We start from the raw sequence: 12,480 nt of genomic DNA, 5'->3' as shown, positions 1-12,480 counted from the left end.
GATTATTAAAAAGTGACAACCTTTAAAATAGATTATAATATGTCTGAACTATGAATAGTCTTAGGTCTTGAGTCACTTTAATGAAAATGTTGAATAGTATTTTCCACATTTGTTGGATGATGAAAATTACTTGGTGTGCTTATCAGAGATAAATTCTTGGATTCCCCCCAAGTTTACTGAATAAGCATCTCCAGGAGCATCTTCATTTTTAATATCAGCAAGCAGGTTTGAAAGACCCTGACCTAGACCAAGCTTTAATAAGCCACAAGCAGAATATTGCAGAAATAATTTATTGCATATATTATATTGCCTATATTATGCTGCTCCTAACTTTCTAAATGAAAAATGATGTTGTAATTTAAAAACCTCTGAGCATATTAAACTATTTGCCTCAATCCATAAATAGGTAAATTACCGAAAATTGAACATATTTGTTCTTTGTCTGCATACATACATACAAATAAATGACAAATTATGGGTTATGAAATTCAATTTTCAATAAATGAGAAGGGAGAGACAGAAAAGCAATTCTGTTTCTGTTCCCTGTGGCCAAAAATATCCCCTTTTGTGTTTCATATTTGGACAGCTTCGCTATTGAGCTGTCAGAATGTGTATCTCTTACTAAACTTAGAAGTCATTCCTTTCCATCCTATAGACCTCTTGTTCACTGTGTGTAATTGAAAGTTGGAGTCATAGTTAGAATAATGAGTCCCCATTGGTCATAGTTTGAAGTCATGATTGTCTGCCAAAGGGAGTCAGAAGTCACCTGGATGATCCAGACTGGGGAATGGCTTCATGATCATTTGTATGCATCTGCAGAGAAAAATCTAACATGAGTGAAACTGACATTCAAACATTAGACCTCACAGGTGGCCCAACTCAACTGGAATTCTCCCAAACATTGAATAGAGAAATCTGGTCTTTTCTATTTACTTGGCAAAATACCAAATGTCCCAAAGAGAAGATGGAAATTAACTGCTCAGTTTCCACTCATGAGCGACAAAACATTTTTCACTTTTTTCTTTAAGAGCCTGATACAATGTCTCATCACCTTAGTGTCTTAATGTTGAAAAAAGTAGCTTCTAAAAATCTTCAGGAAAGAACAAGCATACATGTAATCCAATTTGAGTGTGAGGCATTTTGAAACAGATGGACTAATCATTCTAAAAGGAGTGTTTGATGGAAATGATGGATTTCCTTCTTAATGTTTCCCTTGATCTGAACTTAGCTTTTCTTCATAGAATAACCAAAGGTGGTAATGTAATATAAAAAAGCATGGATTCCTGGAAACCAAAGTTGTAAAATTTCTTGGGATCAGGTCTTCCTCCCTAACCAACCTGACCCACAATTGGAGGATATTCTAGGGTCATAAATCCGTTCCAATCTGTGGAACTCTCTGGATGTCTTTAGCTCACATACGTCTTGAATGTCCCTTGGAAATTAATGGATCAGCCACAAGATGGCAATGTTGCGTAGGAAATGTGACTGCTAGACGTTGGTAACAAGATTCAAATAGCATTTCCTCAGATAACATCTGTAACTTAATTACAGGTTTTACTGCCCTCTATAAATTTGGAGAATGACTTAAATTGGTGGAGGATGGTCAGGCATAAAGAACAAAGAGTGTGATAAAAAATGTGATGTGTGAGATTATATATCATTATAACTAATAAAGGTTTTATGAATTTGATTCTATTAAGGCTCAGGAAACAATTTCTCTGCCAGAAAAAAATTTGATACTTTTCAAAATGTATAATATTGTATAATTTTATACCATTGTCTTATCAACTTAGAGTTCTTAAAGTAGTGTCAATAAATGTTTGGAATGCAGCTCTTGGCTCAAACATGGCAGAGGAAAAACTGGTGGATTTCTTTCACGGTCCTCAAAGATTTCCAAGATTTTCCAAATGCTTCATATTTACATTGTTCAAACTGTCCAGATTATGGGCAGGAGACTCCAATTCAGAAATCTTTACAGAATTATTTCAAGTAAAGATTTTTCACCTACAAGACGGAATGATATAGCTAACCAGTTCTCAAAGAAAATGGTAGGGACTCACCAGAGTGATATTTCTAGGATGTTTGAAAAAGCCAAAATTCTGTGTGGATGTAAGAAAAAAAAATTATAACATTAATAATTACTTCTGCAGAAGTTTCCTGTCAAAAATAATGATTTCCAGTTTGACTTCTCTAGGCCTGTAAGTGTGTGAGTGTGTGTGTATGTGTGTGTGTGTGTGTGTGTGTGTGTGTGTTTCATTTTTTGCGAGCTAACATTGATCATAAAATTTGTCTTTACAGTGAGTAGATCAGTTAAATCTGCCTTTGGCCAATGACCACACAGCTAAGTGTAAATGGAAATAGAAGTCTACAAGCAAAATTTTCAAAGGGCTTTCTATCCCCACCATCCCTCATCTAGGCTCTGTCCTTAGCCCTCTAGGGCCTCAACCATCTGGGTCAGACTTGGGGAGGGGACTCCATCTTCAACTTTCCTAGTATCCTCCCTGATGGAATGGTTTTGGGATGTATAGTCTGGTAACTATATGAAAGGAAATTTCTTTGGTGTGGGTTTATTCTCAACAATAAGGGAAGCTGCTAATTGAGATCATAAGCCATCAAGTCTAGATCTGTAATTTCTAGTGACTTGAGCACCAACTTTATCTGTACTTAATTTGATAAAGGGAAGGGAAACATTTCAAATGTGAAAGATGTAAAGATAAGAGGGTATTAAAGGAGAAGCTGAAGGAGGAACTTTTTCAAAAAGATATCTTTGCTACTTTTGCTGCTGGATGATATCTCACTACCAAGAAGGCAAAGAGAGGTGAGAATGGGAGTTCCACATTTGGTTGTGTGGATTTTACTTTTCACAATTCCTGGGAGTACCCCTCATTTGGATGGTAGTTACTCAAAGCAGTATACAAGAAGGAGCTTGGACCAGAATATAAACTGATATATTGTTTCCTTCATCAAGGAAATCTTGCTACAAGTAAAATTAAAAAAAAAAATAAATAAATGAAAGGCTTCATTGAACAATTTGCTTAGGGACATGGCTGGTTTTTGGTGCAAATTTCTTATTGACTGTGGACCTATAACCAAAGCTGGGCTTTGGCAGTAGCACTGAGTAGCACTGCTGTAGGCCATGCTGAGGACCATGTCCCCTAGAATTGAGCAGTGCCCAACAGCATGCAGTGGACCTGGGTAGGAGGAGAATGATTTAGTAATGGTTTGATGACATTTAGAGATCCATATCTAAGAAGAGATCATCAGAATTATTGTTCATTCCCCCCTTTTTTTGTGTCTGTCCAGAATTTGATGTTTATTATTTTTGAACTGCAATTGGCCATTGGTAACTACAACCAGGGACAGCAAAACTGTGCTAACAGGGGGACTACCATGTTTATATCTCAGGTATGACTCCAAAGCCCAATTTTAACTATAAAACTGCAGTTCCTGCTTCTCCTCTCCCTAATTTGGCATAGCTTCAGCATTTCTGTAATAATTTCTTGATTACTCAATAATCTTATTATATAGATACACTGTGATTTATTTTCCTATTCATGTACTTTGAGCCAGATATGTATATGCATTGCTGTTATGCTATTATAAATAAGTCCTCAGTAATTTTTTTTTTTTTTTTTTTAGTACTGAAAATTAAACCCAGAGCCTCACACATGCTCAGCATATGCACTACCACTGGCCTATACTTCTATCCCACAATTTTTTTTTTTAATCTGTCCCTATTTTGATTTTTTGTTTGTTTATTTTGGTGGTGCTGGGGAATGAACCCAGGCTCTTCCACATGCTAGACAAGCACTTTGCCACTGAGCTACCTCCCCAGTCCTGTCCACACTTTGGACAATTACCTTGTTGCCAGTAGTTTGGAAATAAGTAGGGAAATTGGCTCACATATACCAAACTGGCAAGTAGCAGATACATGCTCCAATGTAGCTTTCATCTACATTTTTTTTTTCTTTTGCTAATACCGGGCCTGTCCATGTTGCCCAGGCTAGCCTTGAACTCCAAATCCTCCAACCTCAGTCTCCTGGGTAGCTGGGATTATAGGTATGCACAACTACACCTGGCTTTCTTTCATATAGAATGAACAATTACTGGGCTAGGGATGTAGTTCAGGCTGATAGGGATGTAGCTTGTGCGAGGCCCTGAGTTCAATCCCTAATTGTCGCAAAAACAAACAAAAAAGAGTAACAAACATAGGCTGAAGGAAAACAAAGGGATTAATGAAATACCACAGGGACAGTCTGAAACCGCTTTTGCAGACAAGCTCATGTTGTTCAACATTAGCAGGCAGAAGGAATAGGGAAAAAAATAAAAGTGACACTATCACAGAAAAGCCAACTTATTACATTAGCCAGGTTTTATGTGAGATTACACATCATACATTAATGGTCTCACCAACAATAATTCCCATCTGCAATCAACATTTCAAAAAATGGAAGTTTTATATACATGCACATACACACACACACACACATATAAACAAATATGTTGCTTGTTCTTTAATTTCTAAATCATATTCATTCACACATTGACAGTCCAAAATATATATAGACATTATTTTATGACAGGGCAGAATCTCTACATTTTCTCAACTCTACAAAAAGAAAATGGGTCCAACATAGTGTTAAGAGATTTCCTTGGTTAAAACTACAAATATATATTTAAATCCCTTCATTCCCATTCCAATTTGGGGGGGGCAAATTTTATATAGGTAATATCTGCTCTTATATTTTCTGCTCATATTAAAAGCATCCCTACCCTGTCATTCAAACCAAATTTCCCTCTCCTTTACCAGCCCCCACCTCTAACCATCAAGTGTGATCAAGACATCTTCCTAACTTTTTCTGGAACTGATCTCTTCATTAGTTTCCTTTTGTGAGTCCACTTCATCAGTCTGTTATGTGAGATTTTAATTGCTCTGTCACAGTTTTCTCTTCCTCCATCAGTGGTGCCAGTTTCAGCTCTGTTTGCTTTTGTCGTTCTTGTATCGTGGTCATAGTCTTATTCAAAGTAGCATAAATGTGGCTCTTAGTCTCTTTCTGCTCAATAGCAGCTGGTTTAAAACGAGCATATAAGGTTTGATAGGGAGACTTTATCACTGACAATTCCTTTAAGACTGTAACTGGATTTTTCTGACCCCCTGAATCAGGCTAATTTGTCTTGATTTCTTATTCCAACCTGTACTGAATATAATCCAGATCAGAGTCAGCTTTCTGGAACATCAGTTCGAGCTTATTACCTCCACCTCCGTGTTGAATAGCTGACGTTCCTCAGACCATGGCCCGTTTTCCCCTTTCAAACTATATTCTTCAAACAGGGCTTCTGCCTTTCTTCCAGGTTTTTTAAGGAAGAGAACAATGGATCAGCCTTTAGATGAGGGTGAGGCAAGTTAGTTGCATCAGATGTTAATGTGTCAAATAATATTTTAATTCAATATTTAAGGAAATGGGTTAATGAGAAAAAAATCACGATGAGGAGTGTCAACATTTTTTTTTTTTTTTTTTTTGCAGTGCTGGGGATTGAACCCAGGGCCTTGTGCATGCAAGACAAGCACTCTACCAACTGAGCTATCTCCCCAGCCCAACATTTTAACTAAAGAGAAATGGTAATGGTAACATATTCTCCTAGGTTCTGAATGTGCACTCTGAGTTGTGGCAAATTAGCTTAGTTGGTTTCCATCCCTGGGCTTTGATGGAACAGACCTGCTGCAATCTGGGTCTTTTCAGTAAGACGTGTTGAAAACAAAGCAAAACCCAAGAAACCAGTTTCTTACACCAGACAAAATTACATTTACTAGTAACTTTTTCTCTGTTGCCACAAAAACAAAGAGTAGTACATTTAAGTCATAATTAGGACTTGAGCAACTTCAGTTTCTGAAGTTTCACTTCTGATACGAAGTGTGTTACGTGGATCTGATCTGCACAATTCAGCCTTATTCTTAGGAGCATTTTAGTCCTAGCACAGACAACAGGACCACCCTGCCAGTCTGATGTGCAGACATGATTACTGGCTGCCCTAAAAAGCATTTTTAATCTTTCAGGGAAATATTGAATTAAAATGTAAAGAAATTCCACTACACAGGGACTGTTTTATTTGAGTAAAATATAATTGTCAACATTCATGCTGAAAGAAAACTTCTCATGCCAGAAAGATAGACATTTCCTTGGGAAAGCATGAGATAACAGAGGTTTGTAAACTACTGGCTGCAGCTCCACTGTACATTCTTCGACAGAGCTTCTGAAATATGTGTCTCGTCTGACTTTAGTCTATCTATGTTGGAGAGTTGCCTTCAGAATTAACCTAGTAATTGCAAGATGGCGCAGTGTGTACTAGAACTTGAACCAGCTCCATTTTGAAAAACAGTGAGTACTTTATGAAGAGACCTCAGAAAGACAGTCCATTTGGATATAATTCTGATGTCTCATGAAGCCTCCTCTGGGAACATCCCTTTTCCAAGAACAGAAAATATATTTAATGTATTTAACATTAATTGCAAAATATTCTGAATGGTGGTAATAAAGTTATTGAAACCAAAGAAGAGCTTTTTTTCTTCTTCCTTCGAGCCAAGTTATCTATCTTCACTTGTCACAGAGGTGACCTGTAGCAATGTTCTGTTTCAATATTTAATGTTGGAAAAAGAGAAACAGGACTAATCCTGGGCTACCTTTTAGTCAGACTTAATGGAAGTAGTCTAATAGCACAGCAAATTCTGTTACTTTAAAAAATGATTCTAAGCTACTTTAGGAAAAAAACAGAATTTTATTATACTCCCTTAATTTTAAACTTTTGTTTGTTTGTAAGGAACAAATAAAACCATTATAAATGGGTGTGATGCAACATTATTTCTTCAAGAATCTGATGACTTTATAGGAAATGGTCAACTTGTGCTGTCCCGAAAGCCTCTTGTGTCTGTCTCCAGAAGTTTCCATGGGTTAGGGACCCACTTTTTTTTTTTTAATTCATTTTTATTGTAAACAAATGGGATACATCTTGTTTCTCTGTTTGTACATGGAGTAGAGGCATACCGTTTTTGCAATCATACATTTACCTAGGATAATAGTTTTTGATTTATTCTGTTATTTTTTTCCTCTCCCCCGCCCCTCCGACCCCTCTTATCCCTCTATACAGTCCCTCCTTCCTCCATTCTTGAGGGGCCCACTTTTTATTATTAGAAACCTGGATCAGAACACCCAGATGCCTGACAACACGTCTTAAGCTCCCTTTTCTGCACACACGTAGCTACAATCTGGCTGACATCTGGAGCCCTCTTCACACTGCCCAGCAGCGTCCAGGTACACATCCTGACTCCAGTGCCAGACCCACAGCTTTGGCCTGGCTGGGGAGTTCCCATCACAAGGCAGTTTTGCATATGATGTTCCAGAGCTCTGAGGGAGTCACACCAAAGGCTGTGGAAACAGGCAGTGGTAAATAGAATATTTCTCTGGATTTTTTTGAGAGGAGATAGCTGGGTGTCTACTTCATCACTTCCCCTCTGGCCAGGTTTTGAAAGCAGCAGCCAGTTGATGTTCGATACAAAAAGTGGGGCTCAGGTAACAAGGGAGACAAATGGGCTGAGGTGCAGATACTGTTCTGATATGGTTTGGATGTGAAGTATCCTCCAAAAGTTCACATGTGTGAAAATGCAAAGAGGTTTAGAGGAAAAAGACTGGGTTATGAAGGCCTTAACCCAATCGGTGAATTAATCCCTGACAGGATTAACTGAGTGGTAACTGAAGGCCAGTAGGGTATGGCAGGAGGAGGTGGTCATTGGGGGCTTGCCTTTGGGGTATGTATTTTGTTTCTGGTGAGTGGAATCTCTCTCGGCTTCATGGTCATCATGTGAGCTACTTCCCTCTGCCACACTCTTCCACCATGTTGCTCTGCTTCACCTCAAGTTCTGAGGAATGGAGCCTGCTGTCTGTGGACTGAGACCTCTGAAACCATGAGCCCCCAAATAAACTTTTCCTCCTTTTCCAATTGTTCTTGTCAGGTCTTTCAGTCACAGTAATGCAAAAGCTGACTATAACATGTTCTTTCACAGGGTTGGTTTCTCTCCTGGCATAGAGCAAGGCCTTATTGAGCCAGCCCTGGGAGTGTGGGCTTTGGTCCACAGAGACACACTCTACCACAGACATGCTGACAAAGGCTGGAGACATGGCTATGGACAATTTCACTTGGAAAATGTAAAGTATTCTAGGTAGAAAAGGCTGTCCCAGAGAGGGATGGTTCAAAGATTCACCCTGGCCATGAGTCTTCAAAAGGAAATCACTCATGCCTCATGAAGTATGACATTGGCTCCTTCTTTGAGTTGTTTCCGAATTGAGTTGATGGCAGCTCTAAAATAATCCTCAGGTCAGAAGTTTCAGAAATAGGATGTCATGATTCCTGAGAGGGAATATGATGGATAAAATCGAACATTTGTGAGAACTAAATTTGAAACAATACAGAGCAGGTGTTAAATAAATGCTCTGAGAACACAGATATCCATAGAACATCAAAGAAACATCTATAAGTGACAAGTTGTCTTCCATCTTGCTCCCCTATGTCACCCCCAACCCCAGCCCCATCCCTCTCTCCCAGTGAGCTCTGCTGCTTTTCCCTGATGTTCCTGGGTCGTCTCCAGCTGTGTGTTCTGGTTTTCAGTTCCTGGGAATGGGCTGTTGTGGGCATTTCTAGGAATCCTAGGATTTTCCCTGGCTGAAACTACCAGTAGAGACAGGACCCTGTGCTAGCTGAGGACAGTGTAGAGGTTGCCAGCACGGATCCAGTTTTCCTATAAGCTGCAGCGAAAACACACTGCTGCTCTTTCTTTAGAAGGAATTAACATTTTTTGAAAAGTAACAGGAATTGTTCATAAGAAAAAGGACTAAATAATATTGTTTTAAGAGGAAAGGAAGCAGAGACCTTAAACAAAACAGCAGAGGAGAGGATTTTGAATGTTTCACCACAAAGAAACTATAGATGTTTAAGATGATGACTATACTAATTATGTGATCTGATCATTACACAAGGTGTAATTAAAACATCATTGTAATACACAAGGTGCATTAAAATATAATTTTCTACTCAAATTTGTACAATTATTGTATGTTGATTAAAAATAAAATGAAACTAAAAATAAAATGAAACTAAAAATAAAAATCATACCAGGAGTACGCTGTGATAGCATTTATTTTGCAAAAGGAAAAATGTCAGATGAAAGAAAATTCTACCTCTAATGCTTTTCTTCTACAACATAAAGAACTCAAGAGCATGCAGAACAAAATTTCATGCATCAGTTCCTTCAGTAATGAGAACACTCTGCAAAATCTCTCCCCATCCTGTATCTGTGGAAGTAAGCTGTGTAATTTCTGGTCTGCTCCGGTCGGGAGCTGTGATGACAGGAAGCAAGGATCCATTTCCTCTTTGTATGGCTAGTCCTGGAGTCAAATGGAAGTATTTCCTAGAAAAAAAAATTTTGTCCGGCCCAATGGAATTCAAAAGCTAAACCATTATCCCTTTCACTCTGCAGATGCAAAAGCTTAGCAAAATTCAAATGGTCACAGTCCCACCCCTTCCTATTTTCCTATTAAAATAGATGACAGCAGAGTCTACAAACTAATTTGTTTTAGGAGGACTTAGGAGTAAATTTGCCTCCATGATGTGTTATTTTAATGCTTGGTTCGCTACATTCCTTGCCTGACTGGTCTTACTTTTAATAATTAAAAACTCAATTAACTCAAATACATAAACAAAAGGCAGGGCACGAGCTCACGTTTCATTTGGAGCCCAACTTGAAGGAATGGCAGACAGTTTATGGGCTCTGACTTTCTTCGGCGTGAACCTGCAGGGGCTTGTAACTGGGCCTCTGCCTCTCTGACTGCCATATGCTTTCCCCACTGAAGCTTTAATCAAGACCAGATTTAGCCTGATGTGAAATAAGATCTGAAGGCCCTGAGAAGTCATCCTAATGAAACTCGAGCAGCTGGAGCCCACAGACCGAGAGAGGCTGATTTACAAACATCATTTCAATTCTAGATTCCCAGTCCATCTTAACCCGTTATGTCCCAGAGTCCCATTGATGAGACACCTGAAAACTTAAACTGAGCAGCACACATGCCACTGTGGTAACTTTGAAATAAATATTTACATTTTTAGAGTTTTATTATTTGGAGAAAAGTAACAGGTGAATGATTCGCAATAATATCATTAATATCACTAATGATAATAAATTATATAAACTCTAGATTGGGATTTCCAGCCTATTTTAATGCATCTATGTTAATTTCATTGAAATGTTCAGAGAATTGAAAACTCGAGACTTAACGGGTTAAAGGAAACACAGCTGAAATCTTGGGACCCTGGAAAAGTTGTTGAGATCTTGGGGCTTCCTGTGAACTTGAACTTGGCTTATAACTAGTTTAGGAAGTGACAAATGACTTTTGGATGATGATGTGGTTGGGTCTGCTGCGACTGGGTTCAGTGGGGTTTATGTGTAGTTTTCCAGCAAGTTAGCAAGAAAGAACAATGAACATTGTTTTAAGTTCAGTCTTGTATCTGAGTCTTTTCAAGAATTGATTTTAATTAAATCAGACCAATAGAGCTACAATGAGGCCTTGTGGGAGTTGAGAAAACTGCAAATAAAATGTCCTTGGCACAAAATGAAATGAGAAGCTGAGTCTGGAACTTGAACAGTGCTTTGTGGATGCTTGGGGAGAACAGAACACTGAGGCACAGGCAGCTGGGTGGTTCTCCCAGGGCTTGCTGTGTGGGGCTATCTCTGTCCAGAGTTTACTTTTGGGTCACAGTGAGAACCATCAGGATGTCTAGAGAGCAGTGCCCATTCATGTCCATTGCCTGGACAGCCTGTTTGCTGAGTCCCTCTTGGAAACATCTGGAGCCTTTTGCATTCCCTTGCTCAGTGGACAGAGAACTAGCTGGAGAAACTGAATCCTTCCTCTAACCCTGTCACTTTCTCATCTATGACCCATGTCTCTTCATTCATTGTGCAAAGGAGGTAAAAATGTTGTCCACCCTTACTTCATGTGAGACTCACACGAGACAATGTTGTGGAAGGAAGCAGAACACTTGGACCCCTTAGCTTATTAAAGAATTTAGCAGTTCTGGTGCAGTCACAGATGTCTCTCCCTCGTCAAGTGAGCAAAGAAAGTGCCTGTCTTTATGTGTGACTGCTGAGCCCTGCCTCCAGCGCTCCTCTCCTTCCTACTTTTCTGGGGAGTATGAAAGGGGAGTGGGAACTGATAGACCTCAACCCAATTTAAACTCATAATTTAAAATTATTTATACTTATTTATGTTTAATCCCATGCCTTAGGGAGTCATCTCTTAGCATTTTAAATTCCTTCCTTCTTCCCCTACTTTTCTCAAGATGAAACCAAAGTGAGTGTGGGATGGGCTTCTTGAGATCTCCTGATGGTCTTTGGCATGTAGGCCTTTCGAACCCCAAGGTGTGACTGGCCTGGTTCTGCTGCATCTCAGCTGATGTTTGTGGGTGATACCTGTATGGCCTAGTCTTCCTCAAAGGGTCAGAGGATACCTCTCGCCTTTCTCCCAGCCTCTTGAGGGTCCTTGTCATAAGTCCATCTTAGTTCACAGGTAAGGCTGTCCATCCTGCACTTAAGGGCTGTGGGTGTACTTGTGGGCATCTTGCATGTGGACTTATTTTAACCCAGTATTCATGAAACACAGAAACTAGGAGGGTGCACTGAACCCTAGACTGTCCAAGCATCCATCCCTTCCAGGTCACCTCACAGGGTTATCTTGAACAGCCAGCAAGGCAAGAATTAGCATTAACTTAGTCATTGCATTTCTCCGACTCAGGACAGGGAGATAGGCACATATCTGACCTTTTGTCTTGCCCACACTGTCACATCTGTCTCACCCCACAGTCCTTCTAGGCTCGGTGGCTGGGCTCTTCTTTATTCACCTTCTTATCTGCTTGGAATTCCTTGTGTCAACTCCTTCTGTCATTCTCTCCCGCAGTCTTTTTCTTCTCTGCTTCTCTGATGTTCTTTCTTACTAAATTATTCTACTTCTTTCTCATAGATTAGCTAAGAAATAAATGTAATAAACATAATACATACTTAATCTTTTTTATTTATTTATTTTTGGTACTGGGGATGGAACCAGGGTGTTCTACCACTGAACCACATTCTCAGCCCTTTTCATTTTATTTTGCTTTTTAAATTTTGAGACAGGGCCTCACTAAATGCCTGAGGCTTGCTTCCTGAAGGACTGGGATTACAGGTGTGTGTCACCACACCTGGGTCTACCTTTAGCTTTTCCTAGAAGGACCACAAAATTGTTTGATAGTGATTATTTTACTTTTTATGGAATATTAATAGGGGCGTGTGTTGACTTTCCATCACTATAATGATAATAACCTGAGATAATTAATGTATAAAGAGAAAGTTTGTTTTGGCTCATAGTTTTGGAGGTCCTGGCCTAAGATCGGGCAGACCCATTG

General features: G+C 39.2%; 1 protein-coding gene across 1 annotated transcript; it reads right to left on the bottom strand.

Moving 5' to 3' along the window:
* Positions 1-4,904: 4,904 nt before the first annotated feature.
* LOC124994292 (spindle and kinetochore-associated protein 2-like) lies at positions 4,905-11,659 on the bottom strand. Its single transcript, XM_047566043.1, is given in 2 exon segments — positions 4,905-5,260; positions 11,551-11,659. Coding segments are annotated over 2 exon segments (465 nt in total).
* Positions 11,660-12,480: the final 821 nt, after the last annotated feature.

This window comes from Sciurus carolinensis, chromosome 10, assembly GCF_902686445.1.
Source record: "Sciurus carolinensis chromosome 10, mSciCar1.2, whole genome shotgun sequence".
NCBI lineage: Eukaryota > Metazoa > Chordata > Mammalia > Rodentia > Sciuridae > Sciurus > Sciurus carolinensis.
This window is presented reverse-complemented; position numbering and strand designations above follow the sequence as displayed.